Below are 27,321 nucleotides of genomic sequence, written 5' to 3'. Positions count from 1 at the left end.
TGAAGAAACATAGGACCTGGATTATACATATTTTGCCAGTGTTAATATAAACTGAGAACAAATATTTTGTAAGAAGATCTGGAAGTTTCTTCTGATGTTAGACATAGAGACAACTTTTAACACAGCACTGCCACACTCAGGTTTTCAGCCAACATAAAATGGCAACATACATCCTTAGAAACAAATACACACAGGTGCACAACTGGAAAAAATGGGGGAAAAACACCAGGTGTACATTAAGAAGAGAACTTGTGTGATATTCATTCTGATGACTTACTTTTTAGCAATAAAAAGGAATAACTTACTGATATTTGTAGCAATATGGATGAATTTGAAGTCATTATTTCAAGCAAAATTCCCAGACCCAAAAGAGCATACAATGTATAATTACATCTGTATGAAGTTTTAAATAGATGAATCTAATCTAAAATTAAAAAGAAAAGGGAAAGGAAACCTGAACATGGCTATGTCCCTCAAGGGCATAAAGATTGGAAATAAATAGAAAGGAACTTGTTGGAGTTATGGAAATGTGAAGCAGCAGGCAGGAGAGCACCGGGCTTTAATTATAACCTTTAAGATGACCACAACTTTTTTTTATAGACATCAAATAGTGAACCAGTTCTTTGAGGGAGTGTTTTGAAGGAATTAAGCAGTGTTTATTTCCAAAAGTATTCTATTCATTCAGACCAAGAACTTGAAGATTGTATACATTTAACATACTAATGATTAATATTGTCCACATATTAAGTACCTTAGAGCAAGGTTTCTCAGCCTGACTGAACTGAAATTTTGAGCTGTAAGATTCTTTGTTGGGGGACTGTCCTATTCATGGCTGTTGAATGCTCAACAGCATTCCTTACATACGGACACATAAACAAACACATTTGAGGCAAACTAAAATGTTCCCAGACATTACCAACTGCCCCCTGGGGACAAAATAGCCCAGTTAAAAGTCACTGCCCTAGAAGATACATATTCAGTCATCATGGTGTCACCCCATGGGGGGATGAAAATGGCCCTCAGAGAGATAAGCTGTAGCTATTACAATGACTTGGAAGGAAAGACTGTCACTGGGAACAGAATTACAATGGGTTCTGGCCAAATTTGCTGATGTCCCTTTACCCAATTGTCAGTTTGGGAGTTTTTATGTTTAAGTGCCTTAATAGTTTATACAACAAATTTGTGGTATTACAATTTCATGGTGGGAATTAAGGAGAAGTCTAAAAAGCTTCATTCAGAGGAGGGCTAACAATAAAAACTGGGTTTGAGAATCAACACTGCCCCCAAAATAAATACAATTCTGCTGTAAGGACTCACTGTCTCTAGGAGTTTGGCATCCTCAAAGCAAGCCCACCAAGAATGTAGAAAATCTTCACTTCAGTAGAAAGGTGTGGCAAAATAAGTATAGTTGCTTTCTAGAATCTCTGCAATTGTCTCAGAAGCTATAAAAACAGAACAATAAATGTTTTAGGGGAAAAAGCCTAAGAAGGGCTCTTGCCAAGTTTGCTGATGTCCCTCAACATGCAGGGAACCTGGAAGCTTTCCTTTTCAATTACAAAAGAATCCACACAAGATGGTCTGACCTTCAGGCAAATGCCTATCAATAGGCATTGGCTGAACCTGTGATCTATGCGCCCTGTACCGTTTCATACAACACTTAAAAGAGGAAAGGAGCAGAAATAAGCAGTTTACCACCATCCCATCTACCTGCAAACTCCTGGGCAGCAACTTTGTTTCACAACACGATATAAAACAAAAAATCTGGCAATTTCCTCTACTTTCATCTTTCCTTTTTCTTCATGCAAAAGACTACTGAGTCACTCTAAGAAGCAGATATTTTATAATATTGAACATTCATGCTTCATGGAGTTAAACCTATCACAGATGATATCTTGTGATAATTTCCCAATTCCTAGTTAAAACCTGTTTAGATTCCTTCAGTGGAAGCAAACTCCCAAATACTCAGCCTGTAGAGATCTGTAGCATGCATCTCAAGGTCTGTGCCATCAAAAGCAAGGCTGAAGAGGAACAGGCACATAAGAGCAATTGGTGCCTCAGCAACAAAGGCACCAGAACATTGTGCTGGCTTATCTGACTTTAAAATGACAGAGTAAGGAAGGAGTACCAGTGTGTTGGCCAACTTTATATGGCAAGTTGGCTAGGTCATGATGGCCAGCAGTTTTGTTAAAGTCTAGGTGCTGTGGGAGCATTTTAGAAGTGATGAACATTTACAATCAGTTGACACTGAACAACCAAATGACCTTCCATAATGTGAGTGGGCCCCACCCAATCAGTGGAAGGCCTTAAAAGTAAAGACTGAGATGTCCCGTATATGAAGGAATACTGCCTTAAGACTGCTGCATAGAAACTGTACCTGAGTATCAACTTGCTGATACGCCTTGCAGATTTTAGGCTCAAGACTGACACAATAGTTTTTTACATGAATTACCAACCCAGCACCTTACAGATTACAGATATGCCATCCCCCACAACCTCAAGAGCCAATTCCTTAAAGAAAATCTCTTGACTGATAGAGGGATAGATACAGAGAAAGAAATTACTCTATTGGTTTTGGAGAACCCTTATTTATATAAATAGGAACAAAGATTCCATCTGGCAGCACCTGAACTCTACACCACTAGGTGAAGATGGAAAGCAGGTGGCAGGGTAGTCACTGGCTTTCAGAGCAGAAGACAGATCAACCTATACACTGTAGAGGTCAATACAGATGAGGAATGACCCTTCACCCAGAAGGGCCCTACAAGTTTTGGAATTAGAGGTGTGGGGTATGTGGAAGGCAGGGGTGAGGTATGAAGTTAGAAACAGGGAAGTAGAAAACCCTTATAAAGAGTAGCTGTACTCTCCAAAGTGCCCACTCTATTCAGCAAAGCCTGGAAGCTACCCCCACGAACTCAGAAGTTTAACTATCTGTGCCTTCAGACTTTGGAAAAAAAGTACATAGATGACATGAGTGTACAACTAGACTGAGAGCAGGAAGACTAAATGACAGTCTGGAGAGTGACTCAAATGACACAGACTTTCTTCACAGGTCTCAGCCAACCAGGTCCATGCACATCTACAGGAGTCCAAGAGCCTCTTCTGGGATTTGCAGAGCCTTGAGATAAAGGTCAGAGCTACCACTCAGCATCAGCCAGTGAACCCAACTTATTCCCAGCCACTCTTTGCAAAGCCCAATTGATAAACTCCACCCAGTAAACTGCAGAGAGCCAAATTTCAGTGAGGACACTGGGCCCAGGACATCAGATATTTAAGGAAAGGTAGGTATAAAAACACAGAAAGAGAACCAGTGAGCAAGTGAAACCTGCAAACAAAAACAGCAAGATGTTAGTATTTTAAGTCAGTGAAAGAAAGAGATTTTGGATTAAAAATATGAAAGCTATAATGAGATGTCTGTAGAAGTGTTAGTAGATACTATTTTTCAGATCTCTAAGGGATGAACAAACAGGACAAAGAGACAATGGAAGCGTGAAGAACAAGGAAGATATGATCAGTCCAGGAGACTCAGTTTCCAAAGAAGGAATAGGGAATACAGAGGTAAGGTAACAAAAGTTCCATATTAAAATGACCCATCAAGGTCATTTGTGGACTAGGGGCAGAGAGAAGGCCACATCAGGAATCAAGCATCATCTGGAAACCAGCACCATGCATGAGCCTCTGGCAGACTGGAACAGAGAGACCCCAGCTCTCCTCATGAATCAGTGCCATTCACAGACCGGGGGTAGAGAGAACAAGGCTACATCAGCAAGCAAGCCCAGTCTGGGAACCGTGCCATGTGCAGGCCTCAGCCTGATTGGAACGGCCACATCCCAGTCCCTTCCAGTGTGTGGGCTGGCAACCAAGAAGTACCAACCACCGCCTACCCCCCACTCCCCCAACTAGCAGTAAGCAACCAGCTTATCTGGAGAAACACGGGCTGTGATGATAGCTATGGAGGTGAAATGCTTTTGCTGTTTCACTAATATTGCAGGTCTAGGGCCAGTGGTCTGATCAGAGGTTCAGAGGACAGCAGTACACTGTGTGGTATGTAGGGGAGCATCTCTTTCAGAGGGTAGTAACCATTGTTGATTCCCTATGGTCTTGTTTTGGAAGTCCTATATCATTTCCTTCAGTTTTATTTTCTATTGTTTTGTTTGATTATGCTCCAATGGCAGGAGTAGCTATATCAAAGATAGCAAGATATATTATGGCAGCAATCTTGGGTTTACTATTCACTTGTTTTGAAGTTTTTTATTGCATTCACTGTTTTGCTTTTATTGCTTCTATTCTATTCTGTTCTGTTGGATTTTTGCTACATCCAAAGTTATCTGCAGCTATTTTGAAGACATCACAAGGCATCATGGTAACTGTTGTTGACTTTGTAGTGTTTTGAAGTCCTGTTTTTCTTACACTGGTTTATTTTGATTGGTTTTATTGTTTTATCTTCTTTAAAATAAAATTTGAAAAATTAAAAGTAAATAAATAAAAATGACCCACCAAATAACCAGATCAAGAAACACAAAGATTGAAACCCAGGAAGCTACATCTTTATAAAACTTCAGGGACCCTAGAAGTCCCAAAGAAAGAAAGAGAAAAGCAAAACAAAGGAGAGGAAAGCAGTGCCCAGAGACCTCTCTCATGTGCTGTAAACTGAAGCTGTGCAAGGCAATGATTTTCAACCTGGAATTCTACATGTGGCAAAAGAATGGTACTAAAGCACCTCAAACAGAAAAGTCTCAACACATATAACTCCTTTTTAGTTTTTGGTGGACATCTATTAGAGAAAGTCATTTTAATTACTCCTGACAGCTGTCCCTGTGACCTCAAGGACATTCTCAGCTCCTTAGTCCCAGAATATGGTTTTCTAGTGGTTGGTATTTGCCCTCAGCCTCAAAAAAGATATAGAACATGATGGTCCATTGTCCCCTTCCCATGTGGCTGGACTGCGACCTACTAAACAATAAGGGTTCAGGAGAATCTACTGAATCTCCATCAGCTAGACATCTTTTAGACCTTCTCTGTCATTTAAATAATGCCTTCCACAAGCAACAGCTGCCCATTTCTATGCTGTAGTGGATTTGTTTAAAAACGAAACAGCCACATGCCCATTGGTTTGGTTATGGTAATGCTTTTTAATTCTACTAGTTGGCAGCATGGCAGGCAGTAGGGTTGGTGAACTTTCTCTGTAAAAGCCCAGACAATAAGTATCCTCAATTTTGTGGATCATACGTCTCCCTTGCAACCACGCAATCTCGTCACTGTAAAGCAACCATAGACAATATGTAAATTAACAGGCATCTCTGCATTCTAGGAAAACTAAATTTATAGAAACATGCAGCCCCTGGATGTGGTCCTCGTGCTGCTATGTGATGACACACAGAAGCCTATCGCTTTCCTCACTTCCAGCATTTTTGTAGGACAGGCATTTCCCAATAGTTTGACTTGGGATTAATTTGTTTTCTTCCATTTTTCTTTTTTAAATTTACCTTCTTCATGGATGCTGAATCAATACCTAGTCAGAAGAAGAGAAAATACTGAGAGACAATTTCCTTTGCAGAATATCCCTCCATTCAGGCCCTGGGGGAGGATACACTGCCTGTCTCTTCTTTAAATTCCAGGCTTCTCCCAATTTGGAAGGAAAGAACTTGCTCTTTGAGAGCAGCCTCTGGCCTTCTAGTCAAGGATGGTTTCCACTGCCTCACAGAGCAAGTTCTGAAAGGGCTGCTGTATGAATGTGCTACTTGCAGAGAATTTGCCTGGTAAGTGCCCCAGGCGAGAGCTGCTTATGACAGAATAAGAATAAGACCCTATATTTCCAAAATAAATCAATGTTTGTTCTTAAAGTTCCAAGAAAACCAACTCTTTTGCCAGGTACTATGAAAATATGAACTATTTTGTAGGATCAAATTATCTGTAAACAGAGACAAACAAAATCCACATCTCCCTACCCTGGGAGATAAATCCCTTAGTGCAGAACATCACTGCCAGTCACTCCAGTGCAGCCTACAAAATTGATTTTTTTTAAGGAACACAGAGTGTTTGTAACAAAATGAGTGTCCACCAAGGTCATCTCTGAGGAGCAACAAGTAATACCAATCACAAAGCTTCCTATAAACTACAATTAAAAATCCACAAAACAGAACTGATGGTTTTTCAAACTGGATACGGCAGCTCACTTCAACCCAATCACTTCCCTGTCATAAATAAAAGAAAGAGAGCAGATGAAAATATGTCCATCAGTGCCTAGAGGCTGGGTAGGATTCTTTATCTGCTAACTAACAAAAATTCATAATATCTTAAGTAGTATCTGAAGCAAAAGTAACTGCCTCTGCCAAAGTTTGTCCAGAACAGATTGGCATCACCCACACATTTGACAGGGCAGTCAATGGGAATCCCTGTGAGAAAAAGTTTTTTGATGGTTGGAAGAGAAAGTGTTCATCTAAAACAAACATTTTTGCCATGACTGGCCACTAATCTCTGAAACCCAGTCATCTTCTGCATTAGTATTCACAGGAGAGCTATTTCTGTGCCCAAGTTCAAATTCAGCAGCAGATGCTAAACGAACGGGTCCTCAGATAACCATTTAGAAAGCCAGAGTTTAGGTTTTCTTGTCATAGGAAAGGACAATTCTTCAATTTCTTAGTGCTTTTAGTTTTTGAAGCCCCTCAAAAGTCAGCCTCAAGTCTTTAGGGGGACAGGATACACCCCAACCAACCACTCAGAACAATAACAAAAATGGAGGACTTGATTGTGTGAAGAATATACACAGAGAGCAAATGGAAGCTGGACTCAGGTGATAATTATTGCAGGTTTCCAGAAACAGTGACGTGTTGGGAATCCCTGAATAAAGACACAGTAAGTCGGTACAACATCCCCAGCTGGTATTCTACATGCTCTCCCTCCAAAACACATACTCAAACTGTGATTTCCTAAAGAAAAAAAAATGAACTTGGAAGGAAGTAATTCCAGATGGATGTCTGGCCCCAAATGACAGGAAGCGCACTAAAAGAAACCTGACCTCTGCATCTTCCATACACTGTCATGCCCCTTGCCACAGAGTTCTCAGTGGATATTTTTAATCAGCATATTCACAGTGACATGTTTTCCCTCAATCTATTTCATGAATCTAAAATCAAATTCTTTCCCTACTCTTCTGATCTGAATTTCTGCATTTGTTTCCTAGTGCTGCTGCTGTAAAGAAAATTCATACAAACTAGGTGCTTTAAAGCAGCAGTCACCATTTGTTCACAACTCTGAAGGCCAGGATGTCTAAAACCAGGGTGTTGGCCAGGTCAGGCTCCCACTAAATACTATGGGAAGAACTGTTGCTGCTTCTTCCAGTTCTGGTGGCTACGAGAATCACCTGGCTCACAGCCACACCACTCTCACCTGCCTGTGTCTTCATTTCACCCCCCACCAGTGTCGCTGTCTCACTTCTCCCTTTCTTTCTCTGACAAAGGCAACTGTCATTAGGTTTAGGGTTCCCCCGACACCCAAAAAGACCTCAAGATCCGCAGAGACCCTGTTTTCTTTCTTTTCTTTTCTGCCATGTAAAATGATGTTTTTGGTTTGTCTGTTTTGTGTGGTGCCAAAGTTTGAACATGAGGTCTTGGCACTGGTCTATCCCCAGACCCTTTTAAGTTTCTCTCTTTATTTCTTTTTTGAGATAGGGTCTCATTAAATACTAATTTGCTCAAACTTGTGATTCTCTTCCTTCAGCCTCACAGATAAAATAGTGTTTTATGGAAAAGTAAAACTATACATAGTGAAATGATTATTACAGTCAAACAAGCTAACGTATCTACCTCTGTCATCATGTACTTGTGTGTTAGGAGGATGAGAACCCCTGAAATTATTCTCATTAAATTTCCAGTATATAATATACATTATTACTAACTAAGATCTGTTTTTGCATAATAAAGTCATTCACATATTCCAGAGACTGGGACTTAGACATACCTTTTTGGGGGGACAGAATGAAATCTACTGTAGTCTCTAAAAACCAGAGGACAAAATGAGTTACTTATTTAAGCTAACATAAACAATGAATAATACCTCATCAAGAATCAAGGCACTCCCATGTCAGAGGTTGTTGGCCTTGGACAAATTACTAAGGCTATCTGAGCTCCAGAGTCCTTGTGTGGAGAACAGGAATGACCGCAGTCTTAGAGGTCATGGTGCAAATAGATAGTGATTCATCCAGAATGCCTGACACCCCAAAACCTTGTTGACAGTCCATAGTTTCCAGGGGCTTTGGGCAAAATGTCCATAGCCACTCCATAGGAAAAAGCATTCTCATTTCTCAGACCAATTGCTAGCATAGTGTGTCTTGGGTATGGTGTTTAAGGGAAATTTAAAAAAAAAGAGGAGAAAGCTGGCAAGATGGCAGATCAACAAACAGCAAAGTAAAAAACCTCTCTGAGAGTAACAGCTCAGATGCTATAATATAGCATCCTGGAGAAGATCAGATGGAAGGAGATGGATCCTCTTGACCTGGGAAGAAACTAAAGTGGAAAAAAGAAAAGAAAAGAAAAACGTGGACAGAAGGCAGCAGCCAGACATACTCTCACTGGAGCCTGTCCCACTACGTGTGAAATGCCACTAGAATCCAAAGACATATGGTCATGGTGAAGATAAGGATTGGCAAGCCCAAGGGCTTTGGCTGGAGGATGTGGTTGTAGAGGGGAGCAGTGGACTAGAGAACTGCACCAACTCACGGTGAGCGTGGGGAACTCAGTCCCCCTGCTGGAGTGGGCAACATTTTGGAGTCAGGCAGGATAATCCTGGAACCAGAACTGCAGCCAGTTTCATTCAGCTACTCCTAGCACAGAGCAGACTGGTGAGAATTGTTTGGACTGAGTCCTGCCCCTGTATGGCCAAGACCAAGGTTTCCCTGAAGGTCTCCCTAAAAGGCCCCAACTGCACGGCACACAGTAATGTGGTGAAGACTCCCAGTGGTTGACCAATTCAGAAGGAAGGGGCCAACCTGCTCCACCCCTGCTGGTACTCCAGTGGTCACCAGCAGATTGGGGAGGACAGCAATCCTCAGCCAGCACACTTCAGGGTAATTACAACCAATACAGGAAGTGCAAAGGACCCCTAAATAACAACTTATCTGGAAGAAACCAAAAACATGACAAGAGGAAGAAACAAAAGGAAGTCTCCAGCCTCCAACCCAAACAGTGCTGGCCCAAGAGAGGTAAACACAGAAGAGATCAGGAGTTGCACACCTACAGTTCCTGAAGAAGCAGCATCTGACATTAAGACATATCTTCAAGAAATTATAAAAGAACTCAAAACAGAAATATTAATACAAGTAAAGTAAGATATATGAAAAATAATAAAAGAAGAAATGATAAGTACCTCTCAAGAAGACACAGATGGAAGAATGGAGGAGCATAGGAAAAGGAGAGAAACCTTCAATTAAGAGTATAAAAAAATCTAGAATACATGAAAGACTTTTAAAGATATTACCAGGGAATTAAAAACTCCATTGAAAGCTGGAAAAACTGCTTGAAAGAAACTAAAGATAGACTATCAAACCTTGAAGATAGGTTTGCAACTTGTTATTAGGAAAGGTAAGATGTCTTAAAAATAACAAGGAATCTGGAAGTAACAATATAAAGGCTAGAAGATGAGAAGAGAATCTATAACTAAAGAATAAAAAATATGAGTGAAGAAGCAGGGGTAAACACAAATGAAATACAAAGTCTATTTACAGAAATAAGTAAAGAAAACTTCCCAAGCATAGGAAAAGGAAATGATATTCAGATGTATGAGACATACAGAACTCCATCCAGCTATAATCAAAACAGATCTACACCCAGACATATAATAATCAAGATCCCAGAAATTCAACACAAGAACAGAATATCAAAATCTGTCAGAGAAAAGAAATAGATCACCTATAACGGAAAACTCATCAGAATCATGACAGACTTCTTGACAAAACCACCAAGTCAAGAAGAGCTTGGAGTGAAGTATTCCAAACCCTGAAAGAAAATAATCTCCAACCGAGACTGATGTACCCTAAAAAACTACCTCTCAAAATTAATGGAGAAATAAGATGCTTCCATGACAAAGAGGAACTGGGGAAGTTCAAGACCACCAATTCAATCCTACAAAAAATACTGAAGGACATTCTAGAGAGAAAGAAAAATGACCATGGTTTCAGGAACGGCAGCAGAAGGGACTCACTGAATGGGGCAGACATTGGAATGAAGGTGAACAATAGACAACCAATAACAGAAAAATAGCATGGCAGAGATGAGGCAGAGAAGGCTGGTCATAATCACTGCAATGAATGGCTTCCATACACTAATAAAAGAAACACAGGCAGAGTGGATCAGGATACAGGTTCCATCAAGATGCTCTGTCTAAGAAATACAATTAACCTGAAAGAGGGTTTATGGACTGAAAGCCAAAGATGAGAAAATAATGCTTTATGTGACAGGGAACCAGAAAAAATTTGGGGTAGCTCACCCTTCAGTGGCAGATTGGTTGGAAAGACACAACACTTTTATGTAATTGAGAACTACTTCCTTATAAGGAAGGAAAACCTTGAGGCTCTTGTAGGTAAATGGATACAACTTGAGAGCAAGCTCAGGGATGAAAAGGTTCAGAACCACTTAGATAAATAGCGGGTTGCCTCCCTGATCTAAAAAGTAAAGGAGTTAGTGGGATACAAAATGTACAATTCACTCTGTGAAAATGAAAGGGGAGGAATTGTCTAAAAAGGGAAGGCAGACAACATTGTTAATCTTGTATCATGATTTGAAACCCATATTGTTTTCATGGTTCTATTTAGTTTGGTTATATTTTGTTCCGTTTTGTCTACTTGTACTAGATTTGATGGCATGAGCAGTTATTTCAAAAATAGCAGGATATACTATGGTAACCATTTTTAATTTCCTATTAACTTAATCTGAAACCCTGATATTGTTTTTATTACCTTGTTTTGACTGATTTTATTTGAATCTGTTTTGTTTGATCACTGTCTTGTCTTGACTGATTTTATTTGAATCTGTTATATTTGATAGTATCAAGTCTGAGAGTATAGGCAACTACTCTGAAGACAATAAGATTCACTACCATACCTATTCTGGTTTGACTATTACCTCCCTTTGAAGTCCTATAATGTCTCCAATGTTTTGTTTTTATTGATGTTGTTCTGTACTGCTATGTTCAATTTTATTGTGCCTGACGACATGGGCAACTCTATTGAGATAACAAGAGACATGGTAACCATTGTAGATTACCTTGAATTTTGGTTTTAAATCATGTACTATGTCCATTATTTTGTTTTGACTGACCCAATTTTGTTTTCCCTCATTTGGGTTTATTCTGTTCAAAATGAAAAAAAAAAAGATTAAGATCAGAGACTTGTCTGAGGCATGTAGTGATCATGCCTGTGAGCAGTCAAGGACTCCACATCAAAAGAAAGCCTGTCCCATTTCAAGCAGCCAGTCACAGTTCTACAACTGTCCCAAGATTCACCAATTTAACATGTAGTCTGATACTCCCTGCAAGCTCCCAAGGGATGAGGTACATCTGATTTATCTTTGTGACCCTAATGACTGGCATCATGCCTGACACCTAAGTCATTTAATAAATATTGATAAAATGTATGCAGACATAAGTCAGGATATTCAAGAATGTCAGCTCTAGCAGTAAATAATAATAGGGATAGTTACTCTTTATCTGAAGCTACGATTCTAGGTGCTTCATGTGGGCTAAATTTATTGTGCAAGTGAAATAAGAGTATTCACTTATACAGTGACAATGGCAGGTTTTTCAAAAGTGTTAATGATCATTATTACTTATTGAAATCCTAGCTCCAATCAGTAATGGGGATACTCTTATTCCCAGTTCATACAGCAGCAACTGAGGCTCTGATGGGTTAGATCACAGAGCTAAGATCAGACAGTCAGGATATGTCACAATTCAAAGACTTGTCTTCTTTCTAGAACTTCTGCTTCTGGTTAAAAACATTTAGTCACGCTGTAAATCTGGTCCAGGCTCACACATCTATAGTCAAGCTATATACTGCTGTGTGTGTGTGTGTGTATATGAGCATGCACACACATGCATCTGTATGTTAGTATCTGTATAGATATTATGAATATATTTATACATATATGTGCTGCATATTTACATTCATATAATGCACAGAGTTGAAGAAACAAACCAGGCAACACTGAAATGAACACTATCAGATCTCAGAGAACATGGCAAAATCCCTGGTGCTGTTAAGTTTCCAGATCTCATTGTCAAGGGGTAAAGCATCACATGTTTTACCTTGCCCATCTTATAAAAGCAACACATGCATTAGTTTGTAAACTCTTGAGCATCATCTGCAGCTTATTAGTTTCCTGTTGAATATCTTGTTTCTAAGTCAACCACCCCTACAATGAAGAAAATGAACTGTGCTTAGCACTCACTTGCCAGTGATTTTCTGTCCATCTCAACCTCTCTAGACAATGATTGGGAAGCATGAGCAGGGGAAACTAAAGAGTGTCGCAGCCATGAACTTACAGGAAGAATGTATGCTGGGGAAGCTTTTGCGGCCCTCAGACACCAGGTCAGGGTCACCTGTGCAGTGCATTTCCGAGTTCATCACTCCATCTGGAAAGCAGCGGTAAAAGAAATCGGGGCGAGGTCTACAAAAGACACCATGGACATTTTAAATATAAGATGCTGCCATCACAAAAAGGACCCAAGCTGACTCCACCTCCCATGTCCCCAACCCTTCCTCAAGCCAACTCTTCTAATTACACTGAGCTCCCAACAGAACACTCTGGACTTGTTGGCTGGGGGAAAGTTCAGGCTTTGAGGTCAGAAAGAACTGAATTGGAATTCTCGCTAACCATTTACTAATTCTGTGACCTGAGGAAAGTCACTTAACCTTTCCCAACCTCAGTTTCCAGAAATCAGTCAGTATCTATCCAGAGGTGAGGTCCTGAGTATTAAGTGACATGACAGAGGAGGGAGTTGAACCCAATGTAAAGGGAATAAAAGGTACTTCCTGCCACAAGCTACTATTCCACCAATCCAGAGACTGCTTCTTGGACCCAAGATATCAGGTGTTTGTGTCTTTATGTCCTTGATTTCAGTGATTAATAGCAGATCTTACTTAACCTTGCTGAGAAGATTTATAATCTCAGCTGCATGGTACAAAGAACTCAGTGAACCAGGTTAGCTATACTAGTCTAGGGCATGGGAGAAATCTTTAGAGGGCAGAGAGGTAGCCCTGATCCTGAAGTGGAGACTTTACAGCAACCACAGCTAATATTTATAAGTTCTTGAGAGGCTCCATGCATACTAATATGTTATGACTCTTATGAGAATTCTAAGTCTGACTCCAGAAATTTCTTCATTTTACAGGTGTAAAAACTGAAGGCTTAGGAAGATATAACTCTTGTCCAAAGTCATACACAACCCAAAAGCTCTGAACTCCAGCAACTGGATCTGATACCTATGCACTTCACCCCATTCTCACCTCAGGATATGTGATGTCCTTGTTCCTTACAGTAATCCGAATAATATTTTCTAAGTACCTACTATGGGGAAGACTGTGCTAATGCTGCAAATATAGCATTCCTTACACTGGGTTACAGTTCACATGCACTGCCTTGCTACTCCACTCCCCCACTCCTAGCTCTGAGATCTCAGTGAAGCCTCAGCAATTGACCAGAGATTCTGCTGTACTGCCTGTTTCCAATTTGGCAAGTGTTCTCCAGTATGGTTGTCCGCCTACTGACCTAGATCCTCACAGGGGTAAAGCCTGAGAATCAGCGTTTTGTCAACACCCCAGTGTAACTCTAAGCACAGAGTTGAACGGACAAGGTTGAGTCCTGGCTTTTATGCATCTTTCACCTTCTCAGTGCTGGGCCTGAACCCTCCCTCAAGCCAATAATCAGTTAACACTGAGGTTGTAAGAGGGGAATCTCACTTGTCATTTGCACCAACGACTATTCAGGGCTCAAATCAGATCTTAAATTCAGGCTCTAGAACTTCTGATCTCTGCAGAGACAAACTCTCTACTAGTAGTCATAGAAAAAAAGAAAACTAAATTGACAACAGACATTATTTCTTAGGAATGATGAGAAAAATATACTGTAAACTAAATTGCAAAAGTCAATCCATATATCTCATCACAATGAAAATAAATAAGCAGTTTTATTTTTTAGAAGCAAAGCTGATGAGTGGGTATTTGGTGTAGTTCTAATGTAGAAATAAGTAGCCCTGGAAATGCCTATGGCAGGTGTTGGCCCCCCAAAATATACAATCAGTGGACATTTTTTTATTATTCATCTCCCACTTCCTAAAAAGGTTCGTAACTCAAAGGAATGAAAGATATGTGATGAAGACAAAAACCATAGATGGGAACAATTTAAAGAGACTAAAAGAGCTCAAGTTTATCTAAAGTCTTCAAGCCATGGTTCCTATATAGATAGTCTTGATTATCACTATTTGTTCTAAGTCACCATTTGTTTCTTTTTGAAACTTACCTTCCCACTATTAACTTAATAGTGTTTGTGCAGACTCCATTCAAGGCAAGAGCCAAGGATACAGCTACAAAACAAAACCAACAGAAAAATAACCAACTGGCTCTCAAATCAAAATTATCATCATCACTATCACTATCACTATCATTATCATCACCATCACCAACATTATCATCACAGCTATTATCATCACCACCATCACCATTATCATTATCATCATTGCTATCATCGTCACCATCATCACCGTCATCATCATCATCATCACCATGACCACCATCACTGCCATTGTTTCACTGTAATGCTTTTTAACTTATTATCATAGAGATGTGACCATTACTATAAAACAGAGTGAAATTTTGTTTCTAGCACAAAATATAATCCAGGTAGGACTTTGGAGAATGATTCATAAAATTCCAGCCCCCTCTGAAATGAAATTTTCCTCTTTTCCTTTACAGAAATTTTCAACATCACAGAGGAACACATTTGTCACTTTCTTGCCTGATATGATAAGATTTAATACTGTAGTATATCAGATTTCTTTTACTAGTAGCAAAAAATAACTATTCTTATTTCCTCCTAACAATCTTCTTAGCTATAACTCTAACTAGAGAAGCTCTACTGTAAAATAGGACATCTCCATTAGACCACTATATCATTGTTGACCAATCACCTGCAGACAGCTGTCCATTTGTTATCAACAAATCATCATTTTTGTAAAGGAGAAAACTCCATATGCTTCCCTTTGTTTTGAGGTTTTCCCAAGGTGGTGTTTTGGTCATTTAAAATAGCAAGTACCTCTGCCATTACTTAAAAATACATAGCATGGTGCCTCCTTTTCAGCCACTTGGATAGACTTGGCTAGATTAAATCCAGATCATCCAAATAGTACAAGCAACGTGAATCACAGAGCTCTCCCAGAAAAACTTTGCACTATTCTCCTGTGGTTTATCAAGAATACACAAAGGCATTTATCATCATTGGTATTGTCATCACTATCAATGTGATGGAGGTCAGATGCCTTCCATAAGTAATATATGCTTTATGATGACCTCTTCCATTACTTTGTTGAATAATAAAGCATGTGGGCTACCATTTCCCCTTGGCAAATATTAACTTCTCAGTACTAGTTGAGATTTATATAAGAGAGCAATGGTGGGACATTTTTGGAAAGGGCCTGCCTGGAGCAATTCACGGCAATCAAGGGAAATAAATTTATTATTTTATCAAGAGAAAAGTACTGTGGGATGGGACACAGAGTGGCCAAGAACATATACTACTGAAACTGGCTCAAACCTACTTGCTTTAACAAGCAGACAAAATGGGAGGCACAAAATGGGAGAGGCATGTTTATCAAAGGGAAATCAGTAACCTAAGTGCGGACGGGGAACAACTAGCCATATCCAAAGTGGGGTGGCAAAGGAAGGACAGGCCGTAGTTGGGAAGCAGAGAATGAGTCAGCAAGAGTACACTGTCATGAAAACATAGAGCATACAATCAAGGTGTATAAGATGGAACCAAGTGTTGGGGACTAAGGAAGATCTGCTACTTGTATTCTGCACACACAAATCCTTTATTTCTAAAACATGAATTTTCTCTCTCTCACAAAATGAGAGCTGTAAGAGCACAAGAAGATGATTGTGGTCTTTCACCTGTTAGGACTCGCCTGGGAGTCACCCTTCTGTGTTTTCCCAGTGGGGCTGGTCTCATTCTTATTCAGATTAGAGTATGGTCTTTGCACAGATAAACCCTATCAGAAGAAGTACCAGTAGCTTATCTCTCATGTCTCTATAAATCTTGGTGGATTTTATAAGCAGCTTCATTGACCCAAAACACTACACACTCCAACCTCTGAGTCTCATGGGCTATTCCAACACAGAGCAGTTTTTTTAGAAAGTTTGAAATAGTTGAGCTAGAAAATTTGTGGATATGAGTTAACCAACTGTTTGATTCAAATGCCTTAAGGAAAAAGAGAAGGATGGGAAACTGGAGTGATGATATTTGGTGAGTGGAAGCCATCTTGAACTCTTAAACTGAGTTGATTACAATTTTCATCTGAACAGCACAGCCCTCAGAAGACTAACACAAGGACCCCCTCATACTATCAGAGAGCAGGCTATGGTCAGATTACACTATTGATGGGCTGGACAAGTGATACTAATGATTCCAATCAGGAATGCTTGCTGATTAACAGAAAACTAGTAGGTCTGGCTCACAGGCGGTTTTTACTGAATCCCACAGTACTGTTTGAAAGAGGAACCAGGAAGACAAACTAGACTGTGTCTAATAAAGAGATTCAAACCAATAATTTCCACAAGTTGATTTGTAAGGGGCTTGTACTGGTTAGAAGCATTCCACAGGATTAGAGAGCTTTTCTGGCTGGTTTTTTATGAGAGATTCAGCATCACAGCATTTTCAGCCAGGTTTCTCTTTATATAGTCCTGGGTTTTCTGTGGCATGAATTCCTGAAAACCTCATGTTAAATGGGGCAAATCTACTCTTTACATCCAGTTCTAAATGTATGCATATGACCTCTGTGCATATACAGATAAGGGGAGCAACTCAGCTCCATATTTGGAAGCTTGAGTTAAAGTATATTATCTAAGTAAAGAAAGGACTCAAGGACCAAACACCTCATACTAACAAAGTCCTGAATTACAGACATTAGCAAACACCTAGTTTTCTATCCTTAGTATTTAAAGATCATTTCTCCAACCTCTACTTCCAAGCCTACCTAAAAGCAGTGATTACTTTAAGACTCTGTGCACAATGGACTCTTCATCATTTTTATATGGCAGGTTCTCATTTATTTAGGCAAACAGAACATTCAATAATTGCACCTTCTTGGTTAACATGTAGGAGGCAGAGTACAGTGTTCAATTTTGAAATGTCACCTGAGGGAGATTTAGCTGAGAATGAAAATGTCTGGAAAAGGTAACTGTGAGCTACTTACTGCCATCACAACAGCCCAACTCAAAACCCAGCAGTAAACTATAAAAACAAACACAAAAGACAGTTATTTTCCACTGTTATTTATCTCAGGACTTTGTGCCAGGAGAAAAACAAGAATCAAGAGCATAGCATGGGATTTCCAGGCCAACTAAGAGGGCACCAAAAGGATGCTTGAGGACCATAGTGTTCTCCATCCAAACACTGCCTGACCATTTGAGAAATATGTGGGAGTGCACCTGTTCCATTTATGAAAAAAAATGACCTTTCTTCTACTTCAGTTGAAGATACCAAGACCATGTGACCAACGCCCCACACTACCTGTCCTGAGAGAGGACAACCCCAGGCTGTTCAGAGACTCATGACTTGGTGTTCTGACTGCAAAATGAATTGAATCAAAATCTATCTAGGGAGTCTAGACCAAGAAATACAGTGAACATCAGTGATTGACATTGAAGCTGCACAATCAGACAGACACGGGACAGAAGCAACCCTCACTGAAAACCCAAGTCTGGTACAAATCAAAGATATGGGGCAGCAGAGGCAAAGTAAGTGCAGGCAGAAGGGTGAGGCTGAGATTGGGAGGGGAAGAGGCAGGGTATATTTCAGGCATGAGCTGAGACAGTCTCTTGTCTTGATGGCCCCAATCCCCACTTCAGTTACCATGATGCTCCTGCATACTTTTACTTCTCCCCTTTTTCTATTTCTGTGAGGTTGGTTATTTTAGCCTTGTCATGATCTGTTTGAGTTAACTTGAGAAGGAGTCTATTTTCCTGTTCTTTGAATCTAGACTGGATCTGAGTCTAGATTAACATGTCTAGATTAAAATGTTATGTACTGTGTAAGACAGAGGACCCTGACTATTCTATATACCCCTCTAGATTGAAGCTTAATACTAAGTTTTCCCAGAAATGCAATGTTCATATTTCAGTATAATTAAAAAGCATATATATTAGGGAGGGTTCCCTTTTTCCTGGATTTACTGCCTCATTGAGTGGTAAGTCCATACCATACACAAAACACAAATTTGGGGGCATTTGGGTAGCTTTTATGTGAGGTATAAAGAAATCAATCTTATTCAAATTTCTCCAGAATCAAAAATCTGAAGGTTTAGCTATATATTAATTTATTTTAGTTATTAAATAGACTAAATAGTGCTGGCTATTTCTTGAACTTATCATTTTCTCAGCATTTGATTGATACACAGGCCAGCATAACACTTAATCCTAAAATATGCAGCTGTTGTCACATGAAGACATAGTTCAGCTTGGGTAGAATGTATAGAAGTATTGCTATGATCAATGGTAAAGACTGGCACACTCTTCACACAATGACAACTGTGTACCTACCAAAATGTTTCCAAACTGTAGACAAGTTAGGACATTTGTTTCTAATTTAGTTTACACCTGTTTGTACCCATTTTTGCTTCCAACACACATTAGCTCCTGAAATGCCTATAATATGATTCTGCCATGAGGTTGGACAGTCAGATTGGACAAATTCATATTTGCTTTGTCTAAGCCGACCGCTACCCAGCCACTATTCCAAGGGTTTCTGATATGAATAATATATTATATTCAGCACCAAGGACAGCAGCCAGGACTCCAGCTAAAAACCCTTTTCTTATAAACTGTGCATTGACTTTTCTTTGGCCTTAGAATTAATCTCATTTTGTTTTTTTCCTGAGCTTAATTTGACCAAAGGAAAAGTCAGTTGGATGTAACTGCGATTTTTTTTAAAACTCTGATGATCTAATTAAGTTCAGCCCCATCCCCTGAAGTAGGAATTGTGAATACTCTACCTAAGAAGGCTTCCTTAATTTCAGTCTTGTCTGTTCGCCGGATAATTTTCACCACACAAATAACAGCCAAAGGTGTGAGGAAAGAAATTGCCTGGAACACATAACAAATAATTCCTTATGAGAATATCAGTTTGCTTTCACTAGGATGGATTGATAATTACATCCAGTTAGCTTCATTTCAAATCATTAGTTGAATGATCACACTGTCCTCCTGGCTTCAAACAAAGAAGTATGATCTATATCTACGTTTAGAGAATACATAGGCTTAAAAAACAAAGACCTGATTGTAGGTTATAATTGATTTGTAATTGCTGGGAGCTATGTTTAAGTGGTGGTTTTTAAAATAGAAAAGAATAGTCTATAATTACAATGACTCATGGCTTCCAGGAACTCTCTTATGTCCTCCTCTGTTGAAGGATGTGAGAATTATTGTATTCTCTTATTTCCATGGCAAATAAGAGTGTGAGGCTTGCTTACAGTTAATCAATTTACTCCTTTTGGGTATTCTTTTGTTGAATATTCATGTCTTCCACTGATCAGAGGTTAGGCCTTTTGCATAAGGACCCTCCTCTTCCCTTCCTCCACTTCCCTTTCTCCACAAAGATGTTTAGCATATACTTAATGAATTAAACAGGTGGGATCCAGATGCAACCAGCATGCACTGCAAAGCTTCCCATGAGGCAGCATCTGTGTGAGCTACTGTGAAGTCTAGAAGCCTCTTAAATACTCATGATGGCACTGTGCTCTCTGCTCTGGGTTCCAGGGCTAAATGCTGTGCCTGGGGATGAGCAGCTGGTGAGCAGCAAGGCCAGGCTTCAAGAACAGGTTTTGTGCCTCCCATATGAAGTCTTTAATCCAGCTAAGCTGTTTTAAGTATGCTGGCAACCAAGAAAAATATATCTATGATCCTTGTGATGATAACTCCTCAGGGTAACAATATCAGGAGATAGGAGCATTCCATAAAAATCCACAAATATCTAGTGGGAATAGTGGGACTGTAGTAACTATTGACCAATACTGTTTGCTTGCAAATCTTCTTGCATTCCAATGAGATGTCACTTTTTGGAGAGGTGCTTCCAGATGAGACAGTCATGGCTGGAAGATGACTTTCTCTGATGAAAGCACAATTCACCCAAACAAACATGACTTTTCAAAACAATTAGAGGTGTTCTGCAGACTTAACTACAACCAGATTGCAAGAGTTCAAATCACTGTAGGGATTCCTCTTTGATAGCTATCTTCAGAGACAGTATATGAAATACCGTAAAAAACCCTTCATCTTACTTGCACCCTGTCCTTATGACCACAAATATTAGTAACTAATTTGAAGATCCTCCTTATTAGTTATGTCTCTAAGTGACACAGACTGTTTAATAGTCGAATGTCTAGTCACCATGAAGGGTATGCAAAGGCAAGTGGCACATGTGCTGAAGGCAGATACATGACATGAGATTCAGGGCTGAAGCAGAAATAGCAGAGAATTTCCCCAAGGTTGCATGGAAGGCAGTGCTCATGTGTGAGACAGTGGTTCTGTGAGACTACACAAGTTCCTGTAAGTTCTGGAATATCTCATACTGAGCAACTGCAGGGCTAACATTCTGATTTCTTCAAACATACTCACATGACCAGTGTGGGGATGCATGTGTGTATGGGGTGCTGGAAATCAAACCTAGGAACTTGTACAGGACTGCATTTTTAAATAAGCACCTGAAATGATCCTCATCCTAATGCCTGAGAGGCAGTGTGTTTGAATTCATATTTTTAAGGCCTAAAGAGCAATGGCTGGGGCAGTGTCTACTCATATTCAAAGTTACAGCCAAGGATGGAAAGTTCTTGTGTTATCAAATACATACATTAAACCTATCATGCTAGCTTTCTGTTTCCCATTCCATGAAATGCCACATATAGATTGGGCCACCTGTTCTGAAAGAGGAGAAAACAATTCACCAAACAGCTAAAGCCCCATCCTTGCATAATGATTCCACCAAGTCAAGCTTCATACAGAAGAACAACATAGGATGGAAGAAGAAATTACAAGATAATTCTAGCTAATATTCTTGGATTTATTTATAGACAGAAATGAAAACCCTGCTCTAAAAAGCTGTCAAAAGCAATCCAGTAGCAGGAAAACCCCACTTGAGAGGAGATGGGACACCATGTGGGAGACCTGGAGTGTACAGCCAACTGAGGGAGCTGGAGAAATCATTACAGCCTCCCAGTGACTCTCAGCTGGGGGAAGAGGGTTGATGGCTGGGGAATCTTTGATAACTACTGCCTGCCTCCACTCACTTTCTAATTAGAAAACTCACCCCACTACTCTATTGGGGCTGGATTCAACCAACTGTACAACTTTCCCAGGTAGATGCCTTTTAGTATGTTTTCTAGAACTACTGACCCACTGCTTTCTGAGCCAATCCTAAGTACCCAGGATCACTGAAGGGATCTCCTCACCTCAAGAGCTCCCAGGGCAAGGAGATGAAGCCTTCAGACAGTGTGCCAAGCTCCACCCTCAAGGTGCTGCAAGAGGAACATGTGTGCATGTTCTCATCTTAGCAATACTCATTTCTTCTTCCTGGGCACGCATGTGCCATGTCACTGGATATCAAACATCCCAAATCAAGACCTGCTCCAATTTTTGAAAAACTTTATTTTGAAAACGAAAAAAGACAAAATTTCAAAAAAGATAATAGAAGAATAACAATGCTTGATACACTGCATATTGTTGTCTTTAAATTACTCAGAGTACAAGACATTTAATTGTCCAAACAATATTAGATAAACTTCTCTTTAAATATTATTTATTTATTGTTAATTTTATTTTAAGTGAAAGAACAATAAAAACACTGATACAAAATTTTAAAGCAAAGTAGTTAGAGAGTAACAATGGTTAACATGTTGTGTATTGTTATCTTCAAAGTTGTCACTCATTACAAGATACAGGCATGCAAAATTGATCAAACAATATAAACACTAATCTTTTTTTTCAAGAACTAATAGAAATTAGTAGTATAACTATTGTAATTATAATATTTTTTTCCTTCTATTATCCTTTATATATTGTGTCAACTTCAAAAGTCTAGAAGCTTAACTAAGTGACTCTGCAGCTCTACATCTTTGGGTAAGGGGACAAGCCTTTACCATTCTAGGATGTTGTTCATTATGTCAATCTGAGAAGGGCAGAATTTTAACTAAAGTGATTCAGCAGGGGTCAGGGTCCTTAGTGTGTAACATCCTCAGCCTGTGCAAGTGGAGGGCATGGAGATGGTGTGAGTGCTACACCCACCCCAGGGAGAAGCCTGCTTACAATAAAAGGCAAATGAGGAGGGACCGATTGCTGTTTGGAGGAGCTGTAGTCTTCACCATCAGCTTGGATGTCTTCTCCTGGCTTGTGGCACAGACCATTTGGCTTACACCAGGGACTCTTCAGCCTTCATCATAGACTCTTCAGCCTTCTGTTGTAGACTCTTCAGTGTTCCATTGCAGACCCATTGGCCTTCTGATACAGACTTGTGCAGGACACTGCAGTAAGCTTAGCCCTTGAGCTGGACCCTTCAGCCTCCATCATGCAGATACCCTCTGCATGCTCCCTCAGCCAACTTTGTGGCTGACCACTGTAAGCCTATTTTGTAATTTCTTATGTATTTGTATATCTTGTGTTATATCTGTTTCTCCAGTAAACCCTGATTGACACACCTTCCTTGTTTTCTCCTTTCTCCATCCCAGTTCCTCTTTCCTTTTGAATAGTTTCTATTTCTCAATATCTATCTTCTCATTTTAAAGAGAAAAAAAATAAAACAAATTTCAAAACAAGATAGTAGAAGGATAACAATGGTTAATACACTGTAAACTATTATCTTTACTCAGAATACAAGACATCCAGATTTAATTGTCCAATACTAACACAAAGAAAGGTGTGATCTGCTTTACTTTTTTTCTGATCATTTCTTTATTTAAAAAAAGGCAAAACAGAAAAAAGGGTAGAAATGATACAGAATTTTAAGAAAATAACAAGAAATCATCAATAGTTGATATATTACATATTGTTATCTTAGATGTAGTTGTTCAAGTAAGAAAATCAAAGCATAAAAAAATGAACAATCAAACCTGCTTCACTTTTGACAAGTATTTTTAAATTAGGAATTAGAACTAAGATTAAGCCTCAGAAAAAACCACATTAGACAAACAGTTCCCTCCTGCAGCATGGCCAGCTTGGAACTGAGTGGAAGCAGAACAAACCTCATCAGACCATCACACACCCTAGGGAGAATCCCAGGTTTGCACTCCTTCTGACTTCTCTAATCAGGCCTCATGAGGCTGTTGCCCTGCTGCCCAAGCCTAGGCTGTGAAGTGAACACAGAGATGTGGAAAGGTCACATCTACCATCCCCCAGGGTGGGGACAGGGACAAAAATGGGGAGGCAAAATTCCTGGATAGGACTATTTCCCTACTGGTATTTCTATAGCTAGGAAAAAGTGAAACTTCTAGGATAAGCCCAGGGTAGGAGATAGTGATTGATTAGTGCTTATGAAATGAACCCCAGAGAGAACAAAGAACTCAATCAAAAACTACTTCAGAATACAGGGCACATTATGAACCTTCTCTGGACTTTAGTTTTTCTCACTTGTCACTGAAGGGCATTACTAGGTTAGAATAACAGATGCTAATATGGGTCAAGAACTTACTAAAGGCTAGAGTCTATTGTAGGCACTTTATGCAAACTCACACATTCTTCACAGTAACCCTGTGAAGTAGGAAGACAGTGTTCACTTGTGAGCCAGTGGTTCCAGTGCGCTTCCCACAAGCTAGGAATCCATAGAGCAGAGACGTGAAGGAACCTGCTGTAAGTGCTAGAATGTGGTTTTGTACTCAGGCTTTTTAAATTGAGCTCTGCACTTTTAAGCACAATGTTACAGCATCTTCTCATCTTTACAAAGTAAAAATCATTAAATAAAATGAAGGAAATTCCTTTTGTCCTGACAGGATAAGAAAGGTAAAGAGGCTTGTTTCCAGGACTAGGATATAAAATAGTAATATTCATGACAACTGACATGGACTAAGCACTGTTTGTCAGGGCCCTTCCTTATATGTGTCTAAACTTCTAACTTTTCTGTTGAGGGAAACATTATCTTCACTGTACAGATAAGTCCAAAGCTCACAGAGGTAACCAAATGCACACAACTAGTGAGGCCAGCACCCCCAGACGAGGCTCCCAAGCTCCTGGGTTGTGGTCCTCAACCTCAGTGATCAATGATTTGATTTTAAAGATGGGGAAACTGAGACTGTACTAAGCAACACTTTGTGAGTGATTAACTGTCCTATACAGCATCCACTCAAAGAGATGCTACACATAAATCATTAAATAGTATCCAGCACATGGATGGTTTTGTATGATGTTTATTCTATAGGCCAGGAAGTACGTTCTGTAGAAGAAAATATGTTGGGCAGATTGAAAGAAAATTGAGTTTAAGCTGCAGCTTTGATGCATGCTGTGCTCTTAAGCAAATCACTTAAGCTTCTCACTGCTTCATTCTATATCTATCTGTAAAATTAGTATAATAATAACATTCATAGAAAAATATTATTACTAGGATTGAATTCACTAACAGGTACTGAGTGCTTATCCTATGTGCCCCACACTGAGTGAAAGGTTGAAGACTTGAAATCCCATATGATTTTTTCCATACCCAGGAGGCATGTGATACTAAAGCCCACCTTTCCCAGATAAAGAAAGTGAGGCACTCTTACCAGGTAGTTGGTTTTCCAAATTTGCAAAGTCAGTAAGTGGAGAAGCTAGGAGGCAGTTGCTCTGGAGCCCAACCTATGCCAACAGAGAGCAGACATCTGCAAAACTAGTTGCAGGCTACTATTTTTTTCCCCAAAAAGAGTTAACAAATGACCTAAACTACACCAGAACAGTGAGCCAGGATCCTGTTCCTAGTTATATGGGCTTAAGGCATCTTCATCTGTAGCCCACTTGTGCCCATAGTTCTGAACAACATATAAGTTCAAGTTTAGGAAAGAGGTGGGAAAAGGAAAGAGCTTGAAGCCCCCAGGAACTCTGCTCAACCCTAAATGATAAACATCTCCAACCGTATGTGTCCATCAATAAAAACAACACAGGAAGTGTCCTCAGTCCCCTGTCTCTCTTCCTCTCAGAAACTGGGTCAGCCCTGGTGCTGATGAAAGGCACCATGCTGTCCAGGTGCTCTGGGAAGTGACAGAACTTGGAGCAGCATGTTTGATGGAGGAAGAGCACAAGGATTTCAAAAAAGTATCCGAACCAGCAGAGCCCCAGTGTCAGGATATAAGCCAGAGAAGAGACTGTCACTGAGGTACACTCACATCAGACAGGACAATGGCCCGACATGCCTTCATTTCTGGCACCCAGCAGAAAGGTGTGCTGCAAAGTGATTATAAAGACAACTGTAGAACCCAGTGACATTTAAAAGAGGCCCTACCATGGGTAAACAATTACATCCCAGCACAAAGAACAGAACTGTCAAAGACTTTTTAAAGGAGCCTCCAATTCAACTGTCTATCAGAAACCAGTTTTGTCTCTTTTCCTTCCAGTCTTTCTCCCCTAAAAGATTTTATTTCTGTCTCCCTTAAAGGCATCTTACTTCTAAATGGGAAAAACCTTGTGGTCAAATCAACACAGTGTCAGGAAGAATCTATGAGAACAAAACTGCCAGGTTGTGACTAGGAGCAAAAAGAGACCAGGGTAAATTGCAGGTCTTGAGTAGATTTTTTTTTAAAAGTCAAGGAAAGACACTTGCAAATGGTTATCACTGTTTAAATCCCTTACTTGAAATCACTTATTCTTCAGAGTGATGCCAAACCATCCAACTTACATTTATACCTGGTCCCACTAAGTAAGAAACCATATCTTATTTAAGGTTCTATCCCTGCCTCCTTTGCCACTTCAACCTATTTCCCATACCCTTCCACTCTCCCATGTAGGGGTCTTTACACACCTGCTTCTGTGTTTGTTTTCTTACTCACTACTTCTCTACTTCATCCCAGGCCCCAAGCACAAATCACAGCACAATGGCTACAAGTGACAGTGCATGCTCTGATAGACAGTAGATCCTGGCCCCGTCACTGAACATTATGAGTAATGCTCTGGACAAGTTGTTGTTTACCTCCCAAATTATAGAGTCAACAGAAGGGCTAACCTCAATGAACTCTAAGAATAATCAACTGAGGTGCTACTTGTAGAGTGATGAGCACAGTCCCTGTCTTCAAGGAATGCTGGCTGCTGTGGAAGTTCATGATGATAGTGGTGATGACGAAACTTCCTAGTGAAGGGAAAGGTAGCTTCTATGTCTAGGAAAAGATAGGCTTTATTAAAAATTAATAGGGAAACTTACTAAAAGCAATTTCTCCTTCTACAGATAGATTCTACAGGTAGAGAAATTAGAAAAACAAAGGAGGGCATCTAAATGGGAGAGGCACCAACTAATGCAATTATCATAATAATTTACCAAAAAGAGTTAACAAAACAGGAGGAAGCCAGAAGCAGAATAGACCAGGGCAACCAGCTTCTCACCCACCTCATAAAGGAGAAAAGGGGTAGAAACCTAAGCACTCTTGTTTAATATGTAAAACACACACCGACACATATACACATGTATGTATGTTCTCACTTTAACATCTCTATATTACTGCACCAGATACACACATGTCCCCTTTACTGAATCATTAAGCCTAATCACCTTCCTATAAAGCTCCCCCCACACTTATCTGTCACAAAGCCAGAAAGAATGTAGGCAGATGTGACGATTATGATCAAAGACAGCCAGAAAGCCAATCAGGTGATGATAACTTTGAGGTGCCCATTTAGAGGATGGGAAGATCTCTAAGTCTAAATAAAAAGAGCTAGGAACAAGAGCTCAGGATTATTCACTTCTGATGCCCACTATTCCCCCAGAGTAGCTGTCTATTTTCTTCTTTTCCATGTTTTTTCCAAATAAATTATTTTCTTTTATTTTAAACTCTGACTCTTTAACTCATTACTAAAGCTGAGTTTTCAATCCAGGCAGTTGCATGCTCCAGAGAGGAGTGGTGTGT

At 39.8% G+C, this 27,321-nt stretch overlaps 1 protein-coding gene across 13 annotated transcripts in view; it reads right to left on the bottom strand.

The window, feature by feature from the left end:
• The window catches only part of Plpp4 (phospholipid phosphatase 4), a 167,439-nt gene that overhangs the window by 79,482 nt on the left and 60,636 nt on the right, over positions 1-27,321 (bottom strand). For 3 of the 13 annotated variants that reach the window (XR_010046253.1, XR_010046252.1, XM_063244855.1), the window contains 3 exons: positions 19,252-19,342; positions 14,508-14,571; positions 12,532-12,621 (listed from right to left, as the gene is read on the bottom strand). The exons of 3 other annotated variants lie outside the window; for them this stretch is intronic. Coding sequence is in view for 7 of the 10 variants with exons in the window: in XM_063244855.1 (XP_063100925.1) it covers positions 12,532-12,613 (82 nt within the window). In the remaining 3 variants the exon portion in view is untranslated. Of the gene's footprint in view, positions 1-12,531; positions 12,657-14,507; positions 14,572-19,251; positions 19,343-27,321 lie in introns of those variants that run through there. 7 more of the 13 variants (XM_063244852.1, XM_063244848.1, XM_013143301.2 and 4 more) reach the window with 4 other exon arrangements.

The sequence above is a fragment of the Cavia porcellus genome, unplaced genomic scaffold (genome assembly GCF_034190915.1).
Source record: "Cavia porcellus strain 051 isolate PalLab524CR breed Dunkin Hartley unplaced genomic scaffold, mCavPor4.1 scaffold_2, whole genome shotgun sequence".
Taxonomy (NCBI): Eukaryota; Metazoa; Chordata; class Mammalia; order Rodentia; family Caviidae; genus Cavia; species Cavia porcellus.
This window is presented reverse-complemented; position numbering and strand designations above follow the sequence as displayed.